Source organism: Astyanax mexicanus, chromosome 4 (assembly GCF_023375975.1).
Source record: "Astyanax mexicanus isolate ESR-SI-001 chromosome 4, AstMex3_surface, whole genome shotgun sequence".
NCBI classification, from domain to species: domain Eukaryota; kingdom Metazoa; phylum Chordata; class Actinopteri; order Characiformes; family Acestrorhamphidae; genus Astyanax; species Astyanax mexicanus.
Genome location: NC_064411.1, coordinates 660,601 through 684,763, shown reverse-complemented (window position 1 = coordinate 684,763; position 24,163 = coordinate 660,601). Strand labels below are relative to the sequence as shown.

Below are 24,163 nucleotides of genomic sequence, written 5' to 3'. Positions count from 1 at the left end.
CTCTCTCTCTCTCTCTCTCTCTCTCTCCCCTTTACACACACTCTCTTTCTCTCTGTATCTCTCTCTCTTCCTTTCTCACACAATCTCCCTTTTTACACTCTCTACCTTCTTTTGCACACTCTCCCTCTCTTCCTTCACACACTTTGTCTTTACTCTCTCTCACTCTTACTTTACAGTCTCTCTTCCTTTCTCTCTTTCTAACACACTCTCCCACTCCTCCTTTCCACACTCTCTTCCTTTCTCTCACACACTCTCTTTACACTTTCTCCTTCTCTTCCTTTACACACTCTCCATCTTCTTTTTCACTCTCCCCTTCTCTTCCTTTACACACTCTCATTCTTATTTTACACACAAACTCTCTCTTAGCACACTCTCTCTGTATATTTCTCTTCCTTTCTCTCTTACACACTCTCTGTATCTCTCTCTCTTTTTTACACACTCTTTTCCTTTCTGTCTCACACACATTCTCTCTCTCGCTCTCTCATTAAAGATTTAAGACTACCTATTAAAGATTATTCACCGCTGAAACAAGGGCATTAGGCTAGTTAACAGGTGCTGATCACATACAGAGCTGTCAGAAGTATCTCCATTCATTACTCTTCAGCTAAAGGTATAATCACTAGAGTTTAAATACTTCAGTGGAAGTTGTATCATCTACTGTAGCTATTTATTAACGTAAAATTGTAAAAGTAAAACTGGTTTCAAAACTACTTAAAGTATAAAAGTAAACGTATCCCAGCTGGCATTTCAATGTTGTTACAGTTGAATTAATGTTGGATTTGTTGTTGATTTTGAAAAGGGAATCAACATTGATATGGCAACATTGTTTCAACGTTGTACATTCAACCTGTAATAAACCATAGTCATTATGAAAAATGAACAATTTTTATTTATTCTCTCTCTGAATATAAATTTCTAAGAAGAAGGAATAATAATAAGAATAATAAACTTACATCACTGTAGTAAAGCGGAGTATAAAGAATGTTACCCACCACTACCAATCAGATTTAACATCTGATCTCAAAAACACAGTAAAACAAATAGAACATAAACATTCCCCCTGGTATGGTGAAGAGTTGGTGCCAAATTAAAAAGCAGTTACTGCAAATGGAATAAAACCACTTTTTTATTCCTCCATCCAACCATTTTTTTTTAAAATTATATTGTGATGAAATGTAAAATGCTAATTCAAAAGGCAGAAGGTTGAGGACAGTATATTGATTCAACGCAAAAATCTAATGTTTGCATTAAATATTAAATGATGTTTAAAAGGAAAAAAAAAGCATTGAGTGTATAAGAGGTCGGACTTTTTTTTTCAAATCTTTACTGTCTTGTGTCCACTGGACAGAATACACTTAAAACATTTTTAGCCTGCAGGATTCTGGTACAAAAATAAAATAAAGAAAATAAAAAAACATGACTGTATTTACACACAGTCTTCATTTAACAGCTGTAACTAAAAGAACAGTGAAGATACAATTTCAGTAAGAAATTAAAAACAACCAAGCTGTCAGAACAATAGCAGTAATAGGAACCCCTAAAACACATAGAAACTGCTTTGAAAAGCCTTTTTAAATATAATAAACAGTAACATCCATTCTTAACTTCAGTTAATCAAAACCTGGAAGATTGGCCTTTAAAAAAAGTAGTGAAAATACAACGTTTCCATCAAACTTGCATAAGTTTTATACAAATATATGATTTAAACCATTTTACAGACCAGCTGTAAAGCTTTCTATCCACACAAGAAATTTAATCTGAATAAGTAAAATATTAATATAAGTACAAAAATGCAATACTAATGTGCAAAATATAATATTGTATGGAAATGTAACCCTGAAAATTTTACTTTTTCCATGCTATTACATTTACTACTACATTTGATTTGAATGTAGTTCGGTACATGTAAAGGTGTATTGAAATAACTAATATTAAAATGATATTAAAATAAATGTTATCATACTTATATGTTTATACAATACATTAAAATTACCTCATTTTTGCAGATCTCAAAAATGCCCACTGGGCCTGTCCTTATAGTTGTACACAACTATTATTATAGTTTATTGTTTTTAAAATGATTTGATTTGATTTGATATTATATCAATATATTAGTGCCATAAAATAGTCTTAAAATATCAATTATATTGTTTACTGCAATTATTTCTGGGATGATATAAAGAGTTTGTTTGCAAAACCAGATTTGGCACTTTTGCAAATTGTGCCATATACAGCTCTGTTAAAAAATAAGAGACCAGTTAAAAATGATGAGTTTCTTTGATTTTACCAAATTGAAAACCTCTGGAATATAATCAAGAGGAAGATGGATGATCACAAACCATCAAACCACCAAACTGAACTGCTTGAATTTTTGCACCAGGAGTAAAGCAGCATAAAGTTATCCAAAAGCAGTGTGTAAGACTGGTGGAGGAGGAGAACAGGATGCCATGATGCATGAAAAAAAAACTGTAATAAATCAGGATTATTCCACCAAATATTGATTTCTGAAGTTTTAAAACTTTCTTTGCATTATTTGAGGCCTGAAAACTCTGCAAATAAATGAGAATATTTTTATTTGGAATTCGGGAGAAATGTTGTCTGTAGTTTATAAAATAAATCAACAATGTTCATTTTACTCAAACATAAACCTATAAATAGCTAAATCAAAAGTGGTCTCTTAATTTTTTCCAGAGCTGTACATCATATACTCAATATATGAACTTCATATATTGTCAATCAAAAATAGTGGTACATATTTCATATGAAATATAACTTTGCCATTTTAAAGGTTTTTTTTTATAGTACTAATAACATATTACTTGTTCAAAGTGAATTTCTAATACTGATAAACTGTGGATTCAATGATCAAACAAATGAACAACACACAACTGGAACCCGTTAACAGTGACCTGAAACTCATGCCATGGACATGATCAGCCACAGGAGGGAGCAGCGTTCCAGCTGATTCAGGTCCAGAGGTTTGGTACAGTGAGGCACTGTTTACTTTACATCTGCCTCTCTTTGGGTGAGGTGCTGAGGTGTGACATCATTTTCCACATTGTCCGTCACTTCCTGTCTGAACAGGATGTTGCGTCGTCTGGGTCCAGCTCAGAATGCGTCTAGCGCTGAATGACCACCTGCTCAAAGGCACCATTACCAACCCTGAGAGAGAGAGAGAGAGAGAGAGAGAGTAAAAATCAACATGCTTTATCATCAGCCCACACCCATTAATGACCCAGCAGAGTCATAAACACAATACACATCATATTTTAATAAGATATCAGAGCAGCACATTCATTTGTTATCTGCCACAGTCGAGACTGTGCAAACATTTCTCACTGTATCACACAGGTACCTGACGCAGTACAACGCTTCTGATCTTAGGGCGTTTTCACTTTAGCCCTTTTTCCCGGATCCGGGTGCGCTTGCTCCATTGCTTAGATTTGATTGGTGTGAAATCGGCCTGGGACTGGTGTAGAATACCACTCTCTGATCCTCCTGAATTGGTTCATTTGGGGTTCACTTTTAGTGCACTCTCATAAAGTTCTGCTGCAGGTATGGAAGCTATTCGCTTTGGGTGCTACGTGTGAGGTCACACAACTGGTTCATTTTGTACCGTATTTTTGGCACTATAAAGCGCACTTTATATTCTTTTAATTTCCCAAAAATCGTCAGTGCATCTTATAATCTGGTCCTGCTTATGTATGAATTCTATCAGACAGGTTGTAAGGATATACAGGATTTTACAGTTTAGTTTCAGCATTAGCCGCTAACTGCAGCGCTAGCTCTTTCGTGTTCAGAGGTGAGTATTTTGGACTGTAGTCTGTGTGTTTAAAGCAGGGGTGTCCAAACTGCGGCCCGCGGGACATTTGCGGGCCGTTTCCTTTTTTGGAGCGGCCCGCGAGGTATTTTAGAAAAAGAATGAAAGTTGTCCCGCTGTTAAGCAGGTTTTTATAATGTGAGATTCAAAGTTTGAACACTAGGTGTCAGAAACGGGCCAAAGAGTCTAAAAGCGGAGAGGGTGCGCATTTCTAGCGCAGAAAAACGGGCCAAAGAGTCTAAAAGCGAAGAGAGTGCGCAATTCTAGAGCAGAAAAACAGGGAAAAGAGTGTAAAAGCGGAGAGAGTGCGCATTTCTAGCGCAGAAAAACGGGGCAAAGAGTCTAAAATCGGAGAGGGTGCGCATTTCTAGCGCAGAAAAACGGGCCAAAGAGTCTAAAAGCGGAGAGAGTGCGCATTTCTAGCACAGAAAAACGGGCCAAAGAGTCTAAAAGCGGAGAGAGTGTGCATTTCTAGTGCAGAAAAACAGGCCGAAGAGTCTAAAAGCGGAGAGGGTGCGCATTTCTAGCGCAGAAAAACGGGCCAAAGAGTCTAAAAGCAGAGAGAGTGCGCAATTCTAGAGCAGAAAAACAGGGAAAAGAGTCTAAAAGCGGAGAGGGTGCGCATTTCTAGCGCAGAAAAACAGGCCGAAGAGTCTAAAAGCGGAGAGGGTGCGCATTTCTAGCGCAGAAAAACGGACCAAAGAGTCTAAAAGCAGAGAGAGTGTGCATTTCTAGTGCAGAAAAACAGGCCGAAGAGTCTAAAAGCGGAGAGGGTGCGCAATTCTAGCGCAGAAAAACGGGCCAAAGAGTCTAAAAGCGGAGAGAGTGCGCAATTCTAGAGCAGAAAAACAGGGAAAAGAGTCTAAAAGTTGCCGTAATTAAGGAGTTTAATATTAAGAGACATCATGAAATGAAACATCAATTTGAAAAATCTTAGTTTACACAACACTGTCAAAGATAAAGACAGTTAGTGAAGTAAAATGGTGTGTAAATGAAATAATCAGGAAAATGTATTATTTAAAGTGGTATATTTCATTATTTGTTTTATTACAGAGTCTGTGGTCCGTGACTTCAAATATATTTCTCCTTCTGGCCCCCAACAAAAAAAGTTTGGACACCCCTGGTTTAAAGAGTTAACCAGAACACCGCTTTAAAATATTGGAAATCTAAGTAAATAAACAGAAACACTTTACTCACCCAAATAAATGTTTTCCAGGAGAGAAATCAGTGTAGGTTAACATTCAGCACTCGTTTGACTTTAAAATATATATCTACAGAATTACAGTTTTGTTTACTTAGGCACTTCTCCCAGCTTCCCCATTAGAAGGGGAAACATGGCGACACCCTTGTTCCTTACTATTGTCGCTTAAAATGTGCCCTATGTATGAAACAGAGCAGAGAATAGATGATGTTCACCGACAGTGCGCCTTATAGTCCGTTACGGTAAAATGATACTTCCACTCATCACGCTACTTCCCTTCCCTTCAGTATATTCTAATAAAGCCACACAGTGATAGGATTGCAGTGAGGGTACTTTAATAAAAGTTTTGTGGCAAATCACAGCATGGTGATAAAATCCGTGATTTTCTTCTTTTTTTTTTTTTTTTTTGCTATTTTGGAGTTTTGTGTGTGAAAGGAAACCAGCGAGATAATGGGCCCCTCCCCTAAACAAGCACTGAAGTGGTTTAAATGAACACACCTTATGTTCTGAGTTCCCAATGCTGTGCTCCCTCCGGGGCCCACGAACAGCCGTAGACCTTCCTCTGCAAAACAAACACATTATATATTATATAGATGGACCCAGTAGGGGAACTTTTGGGGAGTTCCCAGCATGCTTAGCGGCTACCACATTCCTTTCGTTGGAGTTATTTGAGGGGATTTTTTTATATTTGTGTGGGGGTGTGATAAAGTGCAATGGCAACAAACACAAACTCTACAAACAGAGAAAACAGATTAATGACTGCGTAATCATACAGATTTTTATTCTATTTCATAATTATATGCTACTTTTTGCTTGTCTAGAAAAGTTGTGGTTGTAAGGTGACAATGTGGAAAAGGTTTAAGGGGAATAAATACTTATTTTGAAATGTTTTAAGTGATTTTAAATGTTTTTAAATACTTATTATCCTGGAGAAACACACATCCCATACTTGATGCACTGGTCACTGACCGTTACCGCAACTCCAACAGAGGACAGATAAGAGATAACAGAACGGCACTACTGGATAAAGTACTGGTGGCGTTCATGGTTTTGTAAACAAACACACCAGTAAAACATAATGAGAAAAATCAAGGACAGCAAAAATGATCGAGGGCGGGACCACATATTGTAATCAATAATGTAAATGGCATATTCCACCATTAAAATACATTTTATTACTAAGCATAGTGTCTTGTACATTGATCTAACTGTAAAAGTTAGTCAGCAGGAAGTGACATCAGTTGGTTCAGTTTGAGAAGATTCAAATTAAAAGTTCCCTCATTAGTTTTTTTTTTCTGTATATTTGATCTTATTGTAACGATGACTGAGGAGATCAATCTCAACACTCAGTCCTGTTACCTAATTTAATGCTTACATCTTATGTTTTTATCTTAAAAATACAATTTTGGGAAAATCACTAGAATGTGCTCAGTTTCCTCATGCTATTAGCATAGCCGCCATTTAGCTATTTTTCATGTTTTTACCAAAAAACATAAAAAGTAACAGGATTTCTTTTTAATGGAACTATTCAAAATATTTAATTGTTACAGTTGTTGGCATATTTCTTTTTAAGGCCTATTGTTTACATTCTTTAGCTGTTTTTTCTGCTAATGAATTAGTCTGATTTCTTCATATATTATGTAATTCCGCGGGACATGTTTTATATTATATGTAATCCTCACAGCACAGTAAGTTACAAACCTATATTAAAGCCCAGTCATTAAAAAAAAAAAAACGATAAATAAATAATTATATCTTAAAAATAGTACTTAGCATTAGCCGCTAACCACACTGAGCGCTATTAGATACTTTGCTGTTCAGAGGTGAGTATATCGGACTGTAGTCTGCGTGTTTACCATGTTAAAACAAGCTACATGGAACAAAATGCTAAATAATAATCACCCTGGCTTACCGGAACATTCAGCTACCTGCAGTGTAGCGCTGTCGGGCAGCACTTACTAGCGCTAAGCACGGGTAGCTCTAGCGTTAAGCTGCTAATGCTAATGCTGCTGCACCCAGCCATAGCTGTTTCTGAATCACTCGGTTTGTCCAGAAATGCTGTCCATTAGGTGGAGCTCATAGTGCAGTGTGTACTGGTGGGAGTGGTGTAGAACTAATCTGTGCTCATTTTTCTGCTTTTGGGTTAAAAGAGCAGGTAAATTCCTGCCCCACAAACACATGTGCAGACCAACCACTCCTGTACAGGTTTTGTAGAAGGTGCTTTAGAAATGATGCACACTCACACATATTTATAGCAGGGAAAGTACCATCCTGAAAGGCCATGAAAGACCCACACACAGTGCGTCACAAACAAAACACTACTGCCAAACTTCCACCTCGCCTACTTTCCATTAGTCACTGAAAATAATGATCGCCTCCACTCCACACTCAGCTGATCAGATCATTTGATTTTACCCCTTTAGCACTATGGCCTATTTTCAGAGTATGACTTAAGCTAATTTATTATACCTAATCAAAATGAATGCGTGACTTACGCAATTTTACTAGCTTTTCAATCCTGAAATACCTTCACTGAACAAAGGTTCATGATTCAGGGCTTGTTCCCAATTAGTAAGTGTTGAGTGTTTACTATAATACAGGGGTGTCCAAACTACGGCCCGCGGGCCATTTGCGGCCCGTTTCCTTTTTTGGAGCGGCCCGCGAGGTACTTTAGAAATAGAATGAAAGTTGGCCCGCTGTTAAGCAGGTTTTTATAATGTGAGATTCAAAGTTTGAACGCTAGGTGTCAGAAACGGACCAAAGAGTCTAAAAGCGGAGAGAGTGCGCATTTCTAGCGCAGAAAAACGGGCCAAAGAGTCTAAAAGCGGAGAGGGTGCGCATTTCTAGCGCAGAAAAACGGGTCAAAGAGTCTAAAAGCAGAGAGAGTGCGCATTTCTAGCGCAGAAAAACGGGCCAAAGAGTCTAAAAGCGGAGAGAGTGCGCATTTCTAGCGCAGAAAAACAGGGCAAAGAGTCTAAAATGCGGAGAGGGTGCACATTTCTAGCGCAGAAAAACGGGGCAAAGAGTCTAAAAGCAGAGAGAGTGCGCATTTCTAGCGCAGAAAAACAGGCCAAAGAGTCTAAACGTTTAATATTTAGAGACATCATGAAATGAAACATCAATTTGAAAAATCTTAGTTTACACAACACTGTCAAAAATAAAGATAGTAAGTGAAGTAAAATGGTGTGTAAATGAAATAATCAGGAAAATGTATTTTTTAAAGTGGTATATTTCATTATTTGTTTTATTATAGAGTCTGTGGTCCGTGACTTCAAATATATTTCTCCTGTTGACCCCCAACAAAAAAAGTTTGGACACCCCTGCTATAATATAAAGTTTACTTCTTATTAATAAAGGAAATATGCTATAAATAAAATTACAAAGCTCTTTAGTCTGCATTTTAGTCTCATTTTTGGCTGTTAAAATATGAACAGTTTTCTGCATTTTCAATAAATATTTGTAAAATTCTAAATTAGAATGGTTTCTGGTATGATAAACTATCCTCTTAAAACATGGCTCATTTTAAATAGCCAAAACAATATGTCATAAACTTTTGTGTTTATTTAAAGGCTTGAAAAAAGGTGATTATTTTACAAAGGTGTCGATATGAGAGCCACCATCCAGTGCATTTTACTGTATGTATGCATGTATGTATGTATGTAAGTATGTATGTATACTGTACTTGTATGTATGTGACTGAACTGATCCAAACAACCAATGATTTATAAAAGAAAACCATGAAAATTATCAGGGGTGCCCAAACTTTTTATACCACTGTAGAAATGAGGAAATTCAAGGCTGGACATTTTTACATAAAGCCGCCTTTTCGGCATGATGATGTTTCTGCTAATTTATCCAGTTGTAACTACGGCAGTTACACTCTGATACAGTGTGTGTGTGTGTGTGTGTAAGAGTATGTGTGTGCGTGTGTTTTCATGTGTTTGTTTTTAGATTGGGGGAGTAACCGGGGTAACAGTGTCGTTCTCACTGAGCCACAGCACCACAGAAACTTCCACCAGGCCCGTATGCGACTGCAGTAGGGGTGGGCGATATTATATCCTATACAATATATCGTGATACAGAAATATCATGATATTAAAAATCCATATTGTGATAATAGGGCTGTTCTGTCTTAAAAGTAGTCTATTATTTACTGTGAAGCTTTAGGTGTATTTATTGTATAATATAAGTTTTAGTTTGCAGTTTATATGCATGCACTAAATATTCTGCAATATTATTTGCTGCATTATATTATTTTATGCTATATTATTTATTTTGCCACATTATGATTATACTGTTATATTATTATACTATATTGCTGAAATTAATGAATTATTTTTCTGTTTTCCTACATCGGCAAGTATATGTTTATGGCAAAAATACCCTGAAATATCGTGATATTATTTTAGAGCCATATCGCCCACCCCTAGCCTAGACTGCAGGTATCAACTATATATAAAACCTATTACTAAAACACTATTACTTTATGTAAAACACACACAAAAAAAAAACCACTACATACATACCCAACTAGAGCTACATTTTTACATCTGAACTATTCCTTAACATTAAACCAAAAACCTGTTGTAAAATTTATAGTAATATTACAGAATTATCCACAGGAATACTAATCCTAAAAAATACAAATTTGGGCAAAGGTCATTAATTTCACTACAGAAATAGTAAAGTTATTAGTACACAAAGTACCATAAACTATTGCTCGGGTATTACCCAATAAATAACTACAGTTTCATAAACACTGGTTCATTTTTTATTTTAAAGCACGTTCTGGCCATACGCCACCGTGCATCACACAAATACTTTTTATTATTATTATTAATAACACAACTTACCAGACTCACACCAGTGATTGGATCACCATTTAGGTACTGAGAGTTTTTTTTTACCGAACTGGGAAAATCTGCTTTTAGCTACAGTTCAGTTCCAGTGAGCTGAAATGATTCACTACATAACTCTAAAAAACTCAAACTTAACACAGCCTGTCACTGTTTTAGTTCATTTTATGTTTTAAATAATATTTTATTTAATTATTTTTTTTGACGTTTTTTTGAGTTGTTTTTGGTCTTATAAAATTTTAGTTAACTTTTTAAAATTTTGGTTTGTTTTAGCTGTCTTTCAACCTCCCTTTTACAGTAACTTTTATTTATTTATTTATTTTTAGTTATTGCTTATTATTTTTTTTGTTTTATTTATTCATCTGTAGTTATTTATTATTATTATTATTATTTAAATTTCCTATGATTTTAAGATTCCTTTCTTTTTTATCTTATTTGTTTTATATCTTATTTTAAAATATCTTATTTGTCTTATTAAAACGCTGGATCTTTTTATTTATTTATTTTTCTGCGTCATGCTGAGGAACTGAGCCTGGGATGCTATAACCTAGCTAATGCTGAGTATGGGTTTAGAGTATTTTATCTGTCTGTGGTGTATAAATACCCTCAGCACTGGAGTCCAGCATACTGTGGCTGAAATCTTGGCTCTGTAAGATCTTCTCTACGATGTAATCTGCATCTACTCTAGTGGCGTCCATCCTTTTCAGCTGCGATTCCACTGAATCCTGCTTCAGTAGGTGCCTGAGACACAGAAACACAAACAAAAACAATTACAAGCCAAGACAGTGGTGCACTGTAAGACAGGAGCTACAGGGTGAGAAGCAAGACTGCCAGATTTAACAACAGCTTCTTCCTATAGGCCATCAGATTACTCAACACGGAAAACCCTAACTAATGCAGGGAGTAGTTTCTTATAATTTACACAGCCAATTACCCAACCCACTCATTAGGACTCCCTCTATCACTAGTGATGCCCCAACACACCAGGAGGGTGAAGAAGACTAGCACACGCCTCCTCTGATACATGTGAAGTCAGACTCCGCCTCTTTTTGAACTGCTGCGGATGTTGCGGAATATTGTCATTGTCTCTGCGTGCACTACACTCATTAGCCGATAGATGTCGCTGTCTGATAGATTCGACTTTGCCTCAGACAGAGAGCCGGTGAGAGAGCAGCACTAGAAATCTAGCAATCTAATGTAAACAAACTAAAACGCGGAGACCCAATGGCTGTTATCGACGTCGGCAAAAATGATCGCGGTTGGAAAAATTATTGTACGATAAGTCGATAACTTAATTATCGCGACAGGCCTAATCACGGCGCACTCGTAGGAAAGTGCAGCGACTCGGTTCAGATACATCAGCTCACAGACGCCCTGTGCGGATCAACATCACCCTAGGCCAATTGTGCTCTCTCAGGGATCCGGTAGCCAATGGCAAGCTACATGAACAGGATTCGAATCGGCAATCTCTTAATCATAGTGGCAGAGTTTAAGAACTCTACCATCATCAATACCCCAAGATCTTGTGGAAACGATGCCACAGTGAATTCATGCCATAATTAAAGCTAAAGGCTTTTTTTTTTGGTCAGGCAGTGTTTTTCACACCTTTTTTGCGTAACCACTCTCACCCACACACTCTACAGACGTACCTGCTGGCTCTGTCTGCTCTGCTGCAGCGTGACGGGGAGCTGGCTGCAGAGGAAGTGGGGTAAATCAGGGTGGACTCATGGTCATCGCTGGTCTCTGGCAGGCTTCCCACCCCTATGGAGGCACTGTCCACCGACATGTTCCTCCTATGGGACAGCTCCGTCAGACTGGAGGAGAGGGAGTGGCCTGTGCTGTAGCCTAGTGGAGAACAAAAAGAATCAGACACAAGATTATAAACAGGTTATGTTTGTTTTTGGACTTAGCATGGAAGTTTTTTTTTTTTATATATATAATTTTCTCCCCAATTTACACGATCAATTAACCAACCCACTCATTAGGACTCCCCCTATCACTAGTGATGCCCCAACACACCAGGAGGGTGAAGACTAACACATGCTTCCTCTGATACATGTGAAGTCAGCCACCGCTTCTTTTCGAGCTGCTGCTGATGCTGTAGCATTACCGAGCAGCATCACAGCGCTAACGCTCGGAGGAAAGCGCAGCGACTCGGTTCTGATACATCAGCTCACAGACGGAGCCCTGTGCTGCGGACATCACCCTAGGAGTGAGTATTATAGGCCTGTAGCCTGCTGCTAACCCCAGCTAGCACTGCTGGAGCAGCATTAGCATTAGCCGCTAACAGCGCTAGGCACTAGCTCTTGTGTAGTGCAGAGGGAGGTATATCAGCTGTAGTCTGTGTGTTTACAGTGTTAAAAAAGCTACGCCAGACCTCTAGCTAATATTCCTGTGGGTTACCGGAACTCTCAGGATTCCGCAGTGTAGTGCTGTCAGGCGGCATTTACTAACAGTTAGCCGCTAATGCTAATGCTGCTGCACTCAGCCTTAGTGGAAATCTGGAAATCTAAGCTTACTGTACATAAACAGAAGAGCTTTTCTCACCCAAATAAACAGTTTAGGAGAGAAATCTGTGTAGATTAATATCCAGCACTGGTTTGACTTATAGTGTAAAAATGCAGTGCAGTACACAACACTACTCCAGTAATACTGTCGTATTAGTAGTATACTAATACTGAACATGATACAGGGCCTTTCATTCATGTAAACGGCCTGTTACAAACCTGAAAGCTTGGACTGCTGGCTGGCATGACTGGAGGTTCTAGAGTGACCACATCTCCAGAGATCATCAAGAACAGTGCCAGAGCGGTTCTTTCCCGGGGTTTCTGCAGAGAGTGACAAAAAAAAGCAGGGTTTAAAAATGAAAAATGTAAAAATGCACAGTTTATGCCCATATCATAACAATAATGCTGCATCCCGTTTAAACTGGAACACTTCTAACATTTGGATTTCCTACCACACCAATCCTGAGTTCAGAATCCAAGATGGCTGCACCAGCAGTAAACAGTAAACACATTTTTAAAGCAGTAGTATTATACAGTGCTAACCTGGGCAAGGCTAACCGTGCTAACCTGGGCAACGCTAACCCTGCTAACCTGGGCAAGGCTAACCCTGCTAACCTGGGCAAGGCTAACCCTGCTAACCTGGGCAAGGCTAACCCTGCTAACCTGGGAAATGCTAACCGTGCTAACCTGGGCAACGCTAACCATGCTAACCTGGACACTGCTAACCGTGCAAACCTATGCAGTGGTCGACAACTCTTTTCCATCTCCAACATATAAATTCCAATATAAACGGAACACATCATTATTATCGCAGTCTACTTCAGGTACCAGTGTTAATAATCCTCAGGCTCTCTGTGATTTCAGATCTATTTAAATGTATTTAATGCTATGTGTTTCATCCTATGCCATTCTGTGCTTTAGTGGAATCAGATTTGGATCTTCAGTATGAATATTTGACTTTGTTTTTTTTCTTACATAAATATGTAACAATCAGAAAATCCATGTGCTGATTTCCACCATTGCGAAAGTCAGCGAATCATAAGAACATATTCTTCAGCATTTAAAATCAGGAGCATTAAAAAAATGGCATATGCCAAATATTTAGACATAAAAATAAATAAATAAATAAAAACGTAAGTAAATCACTCAATAAAAGTAATATGGTGATAAAAACGCTAAAGAATAAATAAAATTAATATAAAAATAAATATACAAAAAAATTAATATCCTAAGGGTTTCTTTATGAACATTTGTTTTCGATTTACTTTTATTTATTTACATAACTATTTATTTCTGCATTTATTTTCCGATTTATTTATTTCTGCATTCATTTATTTATTATTTATTTATATATATTTATTTGTTTCGGTTTTTCCTTGTCCTTATATGATAATGAAGGGGGCGTGTTTTTCACGTACAGGCTGAGCAATCAAGCCCAGAGAGAGAGAGGAGCGATCTAAATGATCTTTATTATATAATCTCCCACGTTACCATAGTAACCGCCAAATGGGCAAAACATGTACAATCCATATATGGTCTCTGACCTCGATCAACCAATAGGAACGCTGAGACACCGTGACATCATTGCTGGACATGATTGCTGGCCCCTTCATTATCATATAAGGACAAAGGAAAAACAGAAATAAATGAATTGGGAAATAAATACAGAAATAAAATAACGGAAAAAATTTATGCAGAAATAAATAGTTATGTAAATAATAAACAAATTTAGAAAAATTAAACAATGTTAATAAAAAAAACACATAAATAACAATTTATTATGTTGTTACTTTTTATGTATATGTATTTATTGTGATATAAGAATTAGAATAAGTCAAGTTTACATACATTTTTATTTATTTATTTATTTATTTATTATTTTGGTCCTCCATACAAGGCTAGGCTTAATCATGGTTATATGCATTTGTGGAATAATGAGACGGACAGCATGCATGTACTTTGAGTTGTAGATAATAAATAAAATAAATGTAGATATAATTTACTCTCCTCACTTTAAACACTCCCCACTGGGAAATAACATCTATTCTTCAGCAGGATGTGCCTCCATCTTTCTCTCTCTTATAAATAAATAAATAAATAACTAAATAAAGCTAAATTAAAACTGGTAGACCTAAACAAAATCATCTTCTGCCTTATTTTCATGCGCAACAGACATGAATCAACTTTCAGGATTAAATATTTAGCATGTGATTAAATTAAATCATACCCGCCACTGTTTTTGATGCCTCTCCTCCTCTCCGGTCCTCATGCAGACTCTCAGCTTCTTCAGGAGAAGCAAAGCTCATTGCTGTGGAAGGAGGCCTGTCGGGATCAATAAATAAATTCAAAAAAAAAAGCTAATCCATAAATATAAAAAATTTAATATCAGCTACAAAACAACACATGCAGTTATAGTCTGTAACACTCTCGCATACACTAGATCAGGGGTGTCCAAACTACGGCCCGCGGGCCATTAGCGGCCCGTTTCCTTTTTTGGAGCGGCTCACGAGGTATTTTAGAAATAGAATGAAAGTTGGCCCACTGTTAAGCAGGTTTTTATAATGTGAGATTCAAAGTTTGAACGCTAGCTGTCAGAAACGGGCCAAAGAGTCTAAAAGCGGAGAGGGTGCGCATTTCTAGCGCAGAAAAACAGGGCAAAGAGTCTAAAAGCGGAGAGAGTGCGCATTTCTAGCACAGAAAAACAGGGCAAAGAGTCTAAAAGCGGAGAGGGTGTGCATTTCTAGCACAGAAAAACAGGGCAAAGAGTCTAAAAGCAGAGAGAGTGCACATTTCTAGAGCAGAAACACAGGCCAAAGAGTCTAAAAGCGGAGAGAGTGCGCATTTCTAGCGCAGAAACACAGGCCAAAGAGTCTAAAAGCGGAGAGAGTGCGCATTTCTAGCGCAGAAAAACAGGGCAAAGAGTCTAAAAGCGGAGAGAGTGCGCATTTCTAGAGCAGAAACACAGGCCAAAGAGTCTAAAAGCGGAGAGAGTGCGCATTTCTAGCGCAGAAAAACAGGGCAAAGAGTCTAAAAGCGGAGAGAGTGCGCATTTCTAGCGCAGATAAACAGGGCAAAGAGTCTAAAAGCGGAGAGGGTGTGCATTTCTAGCACAGAAACACAGGCCAAAGAGTCTAAAAGCGGAGAGAGTGCGCATTTCTAGCGCAGAAAAACAGGGCAAAGAGTCTAAAAGCGGAGAGAGTGCACATTTCTAGCGCAGAAAAACGGGCCAAAGAGTCTAAAAGCGGAGAGGGTGTGCATTTCTAGCGCAGAAAAACGGGCCAAAGAGTCTAAAAGCGGAGAGAGTGCGCATTTCTAGTGCAGAAAAACAGGGCAAAGAGTCTAAAAGCGGAGAGAGTGCGCATTTCTAGCGCAGAAAAACAGGGCAAAGAGTCTAAAAGAGGAGAGAGTGCGCATTTCTAGTGCAGAAAAACAGGGCAAAGAGTCTAAAAGCGGAGAGAGTGCGCATTTCTAGCGCAGAAAAACAGGCCAAAGAGTCTAAAAGCGGAGAGAGTGTGCCTTTCTAGCGCATAAAAACGGGGCAAAAGAGTCTAAAAGCGGAGAGGGTGCACATTTCTAGCGCAAAAAAACGGGCCAAAGAGTCTAAAAGCGGAGAGAGTGCTCAGTTTTAGCGCAGAAAAACGGGGCCAAAGAGTCTAAAAGTTGCCGTAATTAAGGAGTTTAATATTAAGAGACATCATGAAATTAAACATCAATTTGAAAAATCTTAGGTTACACAACACTGTCAAAGATAAAGATAAGTAAAATGGTGTGTAAATGAAATAATCAGGAAAATGTATTATTTAAAGTGGTATATTTCATTATTAGTTTTATTATAGAGTCTGTGGTCCGTGACTCCAAATATATTTCTCCTTCTGGCCCCCAACAAAAAAAGTTTGGACACCCCTGCTCTAGATAATGAGATAAGCCTCTATTCTCTAATAAACGCCGATGTAACAATCTGGCAACCATGATGGCTCACTGTCCACTCCGTTTCTTTGGCTTTTTATGAATTAGTAGTGAGACTCACAATGCATTTTGGGAAACATTGACATTTAATATAATCTATAAACATGTATATACAACTATAATCATGATGCATTATGGGAGTTTATAGTGCCACTTTGATCACAGCCTGTGTGTAACCCAGTTAATTATATAAAGATGAAGAATTAAATCGAGTAAACCACATGAAACTGGTTTGAAGCTCTCCGGTTTCAGTCTTGCACCTAAAAAAACTGCAACAGCAACGGCAGGAAGTGAGCGAGACAGACTTCCTGTGAGCCATCAGACTCTGTGGTCAGACACAACCGTCTTGTGAAACTGTGCGATGCTGCAAAAACCTGCATCATGCCCTCTCTCACACTACACTGATATAGAGCATGAATTTAGCAAACTAAATAAAGTCAAACCTTACGTTTTGAAGCAGGGATCACCACACATCAACTGCATGCTGATAATCACCTGTTGAAAATGATTTGTTTGTTTAAAGTTTACATGAGTGATACAGCAACAATTATTATCAACAATTTATATCGCGATATTAAACGTACGGACCAATCCAGAGCTCTCAAGAGTCTCGCGACCAGACCAATCAGAGTCAGCGCCAAGCTCTCAAATCCGAGGAAAACAGCAAAACAACAGTGATCTGCCCTTTAAATCAGGCATTTAAATGGCTGTTTAAAAGGTAAATAAGATCCCAGCCATGTGGATGGAGGCCATGGGGGTACCTTGTGTTTACTTCACGTGAAGCAATGCTGTTTTGTACATTTATATCTACACTTTTAGATATAATTCACATACATTTTTGTTGTGTAAACAGACATAAATAAACAAACAAAGAGAGACAGATTGAAACCGGACCTTCAGGATGGAGTTGTCCTGGCGTGTGTGTTTGGTGTCGTACCCCTCCAGCAAGCAGCGGCGGGTGGTGCTCCCAGAACCAGCGAACTCCGCCAGATTCAGATCCGCAAAACCAAGCTGTGACACACACACACACACCCACCCAAATATACATTATAAAAATACATCCATATTTTAATGTAAAAAAAAAAACAGGGATAAAGATTAATTTAAGCATACACACTTTAAGCTCTATAAAGAACACAAACAATAAAAAGTAAAAAAAAAAATGTTACCTTTGCATATGACTTGCCACCTTTAAGCTCCTTTTAAAAGACAAAAAGAGAAAATAACATAAAACACACACACACAAAAAAAGTCTGTAGTTCTTTTATCTACTTCCGAAGGATATGTTGCTTAAAGCTAAAAAAAAAGTAAAACATACTGTTCCTCCTCAGACAATAAATACATTTCAAGGTCTTTTAGGGTATGATCAAACTGCCAGACAAAAAATCAGATTTTCGGAAGCTCTATATTGTATCAAGATTCGTTTTTTTTTGATAGACTGGACATACAGAAGTTACCATATTTTTAACGCCCTTAAAATCCTTTAATTTTCCCAAAAATCATCAGTGTGTCTTATAATCCGGTGCTCCTTATGTATGAATTCTATCAGTCAGGTATTAAGGAGCAGTAAAGACACTCTAAATGCTGAAGTACAGAGTTATACAGGAGTTTCAGTTTAGTTCTCCAGCACAGAGACTGGAGTAGCATTAGCATTAGCATTAGCCGCTAACCACGCTAAGCTCTAGCTCATTTGCCAATAAAAGGCAAGTGTATCAGAGTGTATCCTACGAGTTTACCATGTTAAAACATGCTAAGTAGGACAAACCGCTAGCTAATATCGCCCTGGCTTACCAGAGAACACTCAGGACTGAAAATGAACGGGATGCGTCGCTGTGCGTTGTCGCGTCGGAGCAGTGTAAATTCACCGTAAATGCACCGGCTAGCAGCCAGAGTGATCCTTCAGTAGCACATCCTGAGTTTCATCAGAATACAGATAAAAAAAAAAAAATCCATTTTTATTTCCTTACCTTTCTTACAGACACTCTGCACACACACGAATCCAGAACTCCAGTTCCAGCATTTGCACTCATCTTACAGAGGAAGGAGAACCGCTTCCTCCATCGCACACAGTTATCTAGAACCGGCTGCCTGAGAAAGAACAAAGAAATTTTAGCTGAATTAACTGCCAAGAGTTTACAGTTACACATAAAAAAAGGTAAAAACTAAAAGCGAACGCATTTCTGAGTGGAGAAGAATATGGATCAAATATAGTGTTTAATGGTACCAGTGTGCTAAACCTCCATCCCCGCTAAGTCTAATAATATATTCATTCTAAAAACTGGGATGTCAGGTTGCTTTTCGTGGGTGTTCTTCTTCTTTTGACCACGTCACACGTTTTTACGTGCTTACGTCACACGTACAGCCTCTAAAAGAGGATCCGGCTCAGTTTTACTGAACGCGAGCGGCTGGTGGAGCAGCGGGGACTTCAGAAGAGGAAACTCAGAGCTCAGTAGCTCCTCCATTCACTCATAGTAAAACCAAAGAAACGAAGGAGTGAAGATTCTGACTGAGCACGCTCTCTCTCTCTCTCTCTCTCTCTCTCTCTCTCTCTCTCTCTCTCTCTCTCTCTCTCTCTAGGTGGTTAAAAATGGTTAATTCGCTGTCCAATTTGGCAAATACAAATTTTAACCTTCTATGGCATGAATTATATTTTTTTTTAACAAACTTAAATTGCATATTTTGGGTGCTTTTTTTTTTTTGGAGCAAAGAGCACCCAAAATATGCTAGGTAGTAGGAGGTCACTAACAGGAAAAGAAATGAGAACCCCTGCTTAATCATGATTAATCTGAGGGGGTTTTCACTCCTATAGTTAGTATAGTATAGTCTGTTAGGTTTGGTTTGGTTTCACACAGGTGTAAACCTAAACGCACCAAAATACACACCAACTAACCACATGATCACGTCGTCTCCTCTGATTGGTCAGAGCTGTCTGGTAAATATAAAGTAAAGCAAGCATAGTGAGAATATTCCACTGTGTTCCAGTGTGTATAGAGTTGCACGTGTAAACAACATGGAGCAGCAGAGAGAGTTTGTTCATAGTTGTGGCAACTAATTAGCGTTATCTGGTTAATATATATATATATCAGATTAAACGGATTAAACCTTACCAGCAGTTTAGCTCAAATAAAAGGCTCGAGACTGAGCCCTGCTAGAGGAGGTGGGCTTGGTCTGGTCCCAAACAAACTCTGGAGCGGTTCGCTTGTGGTAAGAACAGGATCCGGTCTGTTTTCACACCTGCTCAATCCAACCGAACTAAGACTACAAACAAACCAGAGTCTGTTTTAACCGGAACAGATAGTGCTGGTGTGAAAACAAAAGTATCACTTTAAAAAAATACATAAAAACAACTGATTTCGGGAGTTTACAAGAATGTAAACATATATTAAGAATACAAACAGACAAATACACATATTTTCACACTTGTACGCCTCATTGCACTGGATGTAGACATGCCATGTGTTATATTAAAAGGTAAGTATGTAACCACAGACGGTTTTGTTTTGGTGCTTAATGCGTATGTGTGTGCCACTGCCAGTAAATACTGCCATCAAATTCATGTCCACGAACCATAATGTGAACCATCATTAACGTAAAAAGGCGCAGATAAATCCTCCACGTGTCGGTGATGACGAAGCCCAGGCCTCGTACCCAAGTCCCGCTGGCAGCCTGAGTGTTTATACATTTGGAAAATGCACACAGTCACCATGGAGCAGAGCAGGCGGGGGCGACTGCCACTGACTCACACACACTTTCCACACACACACACACACACACACACCTCCCCGCCTCGCTGGCCAGCGGCACCGGCGGCATCATTTAAACCAGCAGAGCTCCACTGGGAATGACCTACGGCTCACATTTCAGTTCCCAGTTTAGAAAAAAACAAGCACCAGCCAGACGCAGTGCTCAACTTACCGATACCTCATTACCATTACAGCCAACACTACTGCTGCTCTTATACCTGCAAATCTTACAGAAGCACTAAAATAACACTTATCACAAAAAAAACCTGCAGAATATTGAGTACATGCATATATTCTGCAAACAAAAACTAAACACACTTAAAGCATTACAATGAAAAGCAAAGAAATACATTATAGAATAGTGGTGTATCGCCATATCGTTTCGTACGCATTAATATCTCCAGCATTTTTGAATATCATGAACGATATTATACCCTAAAATACCGTGTATTATTTACTGTTTTAAGCAAAAAAAAAAAAAAAATCACAAAGTTCTCATTTTTCTATTATATATCTTCTAGAGAAAGATTATATCTGTACAATATCATTTATTTTACTTTAATCCTGGATATATAAAGATATTTGGAGTGCAGTATTATTATTGGTATCATGTCATTCTGGATCACTGACCTACAAATTACAAATCTAATAATACATCTAATAGTATTTTTTAATATCTCAGCTAGGGGGCGTGCCAGATCATATCGTAAGCAAAAATAAAATAAAAGTTTCATTTTATTGCATTAGTGCATTCTTGAAGTATGCTTTTAATTCAGTGTTTTGTCATATCACCATTATCGTTATTGCAAAAAAATATCACGAAATATCGTGATATTATTTTAGGGCCATATCGCCCACCCCTACTATTTACTGCTTTCAATGTATAATAAAGCTAATATTATATCGCTTACCATACCATTAAAAATATTAGTGATTGAAACCACAATTAACCCAAGACAGTTACATTAATGTGTATGTTTTTATTATTTAACAACACACTTCCACACAACTCCAGTGTCAGAACAGACCTTAAAAGGGGCTTAAAAAAATCTAAATAAATGAATAAAAAATACTTGGATTGACGTTGCTTTTTTACTGAATGCACCTGCTGCTGCAGTTAGCGTAGAATAAAAAAACACAGGAAAAATGCTAACTAGTTTGTTAGTTAAATGAGAATTACTAAATATTAAGCAAATCTTAGTTAAATACTACTCTAGTAACACTGAGTGAGTAAAAAAATAAAACGTATCACTAGCGTAAGCTGGACGGAAGCTAGAGCTTGTTTTGGAACTGCTGTGCAGAAAACTTGAGGGAAATGCTAACGCTAACTTGTACGCTAAATGTGAGTAAGATATACATTTACTGACATCTTGTTTAACTGGTCTAGCAGGCTTTACATTAACATTTAACATTTCTTTCATAAAACTAAAGATTGTCTTTGAACTGCTGGTCTGAAACTGTTAATATAGGGAAATTAATTGGCTTTAATTGGTTTTAAAGATCAGTCTCAGGTTAATATAATCGATATTGGATCATTCAAAAAAAGCTCAATTAATTAAAATTTAGACCCACTTCTGCAAGGCACATCCTCTAGTGCTGATATCCTCAGAGATGACATTAAAATCCACTTTCGCATCCAGAGAAACTCTTTCACTTTTAACCACACATGAAACTGAAAGAGCTTAAAACCAGGCTGATCAGAAGAGACTCATCACTGTCCTGATCTGGGACACTTCTACTGGGACTCCTGATTGACTTAAGCGGTCAGGATTCGACCCCATTAATCAGATCACAGGATAATTCTTTCTTTCATTATTGGCCGAAAGCAGACGTAAAGCATTAGAATATGAATAGCTGTCAGTGTCTCTTCACTAGAACATATATTATATATTATATATTACAGATATTATTACAGAAATCATAGATATTACATCCCAATTAAAACAACAACAGTCTTAACTGGCATCGAACAAACGGTCAACGCAAGAAACGCAATGATACTGACTAATCAGAAAAATAATCACCAGATTAATCGACTTTTTAGTTGCAGCCCTAATTAAAACTGATGAAAGCCCTGCAGATGCATACAGACTGAAAAGCTGCACAGCAACAGTTCATCTCCAGACGTGCACAAAACTGCCTCTGCATTAGGGCTGCAATTAATACTATTACATTCCTACAGGTCCAACTCCTGTTACTAGCTTCCTGTATCACTTCTAAATTGTATGGAGGAGAAAGAAAAAAAAAAACATTTCATTGCATAATGAAAAATTAACAATTTTAACAGAATTAACGTTTTCTCTCTCTGAATATATACATCTCTCAGAAGTATGAACTGTACAACTACAAATAAAAAGCTTTTATTACTAGTAGCTAAGTAGCTAATAGTATCTATCTATCTATCTATCTCTCTCTCTCTCTCTCTCTCTCTCTCTCTCTCTATCTCTCTCTCTCTCTATCTCTCTATCTCTTTCTGTCTGTAGTTAAAGCTGTAGGTATCAGTATATGAGTAAATCAGTATATGAGTAAATCAGTATATGAGTATATTAGTATATGAGTGGTGTGTTACCTGGGGGACTCCTGGGTGAATCCTCCGTCTGTGAGCCGGACTTTACAGAACAGAACCCCGTTCACCACCGGCACCGCCGCCAGCTCCTCCAGCTCCAGCTCCACCCTGAACTTAAACCGCTTCTTCTTCATCATCATGAAGGACATGGAGAACCGCCGCGCTGACTTACACCCAGACACCGAGACACCGAGCCCCTCTCCCCGCAGCGCCGCGCTCTCTGTATCAGCGCTCTGAGCGGACTTAACCGCAGGAACCTTTCGAGCGTTGTTTCAACAGAACCGCTGAGCCAATCAAACTGAAGCAGGCACGACTCTTCATAATAAAAGTCCTCCAGCTGCGACTATTTAATGTGTCACGGGCCGAATAGTTCCTCATCACAATCATTGTATCCGCTTTTTAAACATGTTTTAAAACAGCATACCATGATAATGATATACGTAATAATAAAGAGTGTACTGTGGCATTATTTACAGAATAATAAAGTGCTGACCTCTAAACCAAAAAAATGTCTTTATATGAGGTAGTTTCACCTGGAATAGTTTTCTCAGCGTCTTGAAGGAGTTCCTGTTCTTTGGAGGCAGGGTTTACACACAGCACAAAATGAACCACTTCTGACACCAAACTTTACATCTAAACTATACATTAATAATCAGTTCTGTGTGCTGAATCAGTTCATCAGGTTTAGGTCAGGGGATTTTGTGGTGGATAAACACTGTTTTAACTGTTTAATATGTAATTCTATATGTCTATATGTTTTCTTTATTCAATTTATTTATATTGTAGATTAATTTTAAAGCCATGAAAAAAGTTAAGTGACACATATTGAATTACGTAGTAAACAGTAAAAAAGTGTTTGTCCTCCACATTAATCTCCTGATCTAAACCTGATAAACTGAGATGGTGATTTGGGATGAGCTGGAGCTTCAAAGCGTGAAGAAAAAGCAGCAACTACTGTTCAGCACCTCCAGGAACTCCTTCAAGGCGCTAAGAAAACTATTCCAGGTGACTCTCCCTCATAAAGACACGAAGATTAAAATACCAAGAGTGTGCAGATCTGACCTTAAAAATCAATGTGCTAGTTAGAATAATCTAAAGTATAAAAAATATACTGTTTTTAACACTTTTTTTTTTATAAACAAAATAATTTAGAATGGGTTCATGTGCACATTTACAATGTAGAAAATAAAAAAAAGAGAAAACAAATTAAATGAGACAGGGTGTGTTCAAACTTGGTGGTAGTATTATTATATATTATAATATAATATAATATTACCATTCATAATATTGGTAATATTATGTATTATAATGTTTTGTGTACTAACTAACTTAGTACATATTACTGCGGCCCCCAGTGTGCTGCAGAGGTATTGCAAATATTTACAGCCTTTTATTTGTCGATCCAAGTATAGTATGAAAAGAAAAAAAGTTTATGAACATAAAATGTTGCTAACATTATAATTACATTAATGATATAATATTGATCTAACTTATGTTTAACATT

The 24,163-nt window shown here is 37.7% G+C and overlaps 1 protein-coding gene across 1 annotated transcript; it reads right to left on the bottom strand.

Moving 5' to 3' along the window:
- Nucleotides 1–898: 898 nt before the first annotated feature.
- On the bottom strand, nucleotides 899–22,920 carry LOC103035894 (protein FAM102B). Its single transcript, XM_049476541.1, has 11 exons — nucleotides 22,663–22,920; nucleotides 18,318–18,438; nucleotides 17,520–17,549; nucleotides 17,245–17,361; nucleotides 16,799–16,845; nucleotides 14,612–14,706; nucleotides 12,604–12,705; nucleotides 11,527–11,722; nucleotides 10,482–10,618; nucleotides 5,520–5,583; nucleotides 899–3,162 (listed from the first exon to the last, which is right to left on the bottom strand). The coding sequence occupies exons 1-11, from the start codon at nucleotides 22,806–22,808 to the stop codon at nucleotides 3,120–3,122; spliced, it is 1,098 nt and encodes a 365-aa protein (XP_049332498.1). The 5' UTR covers nucleotides 22,809–22,920; the 3' UTR covers nucleotides 899–3,119.
- Nucleotides 22,921–24,163: the final 1,243 nt, after the last annotated feature.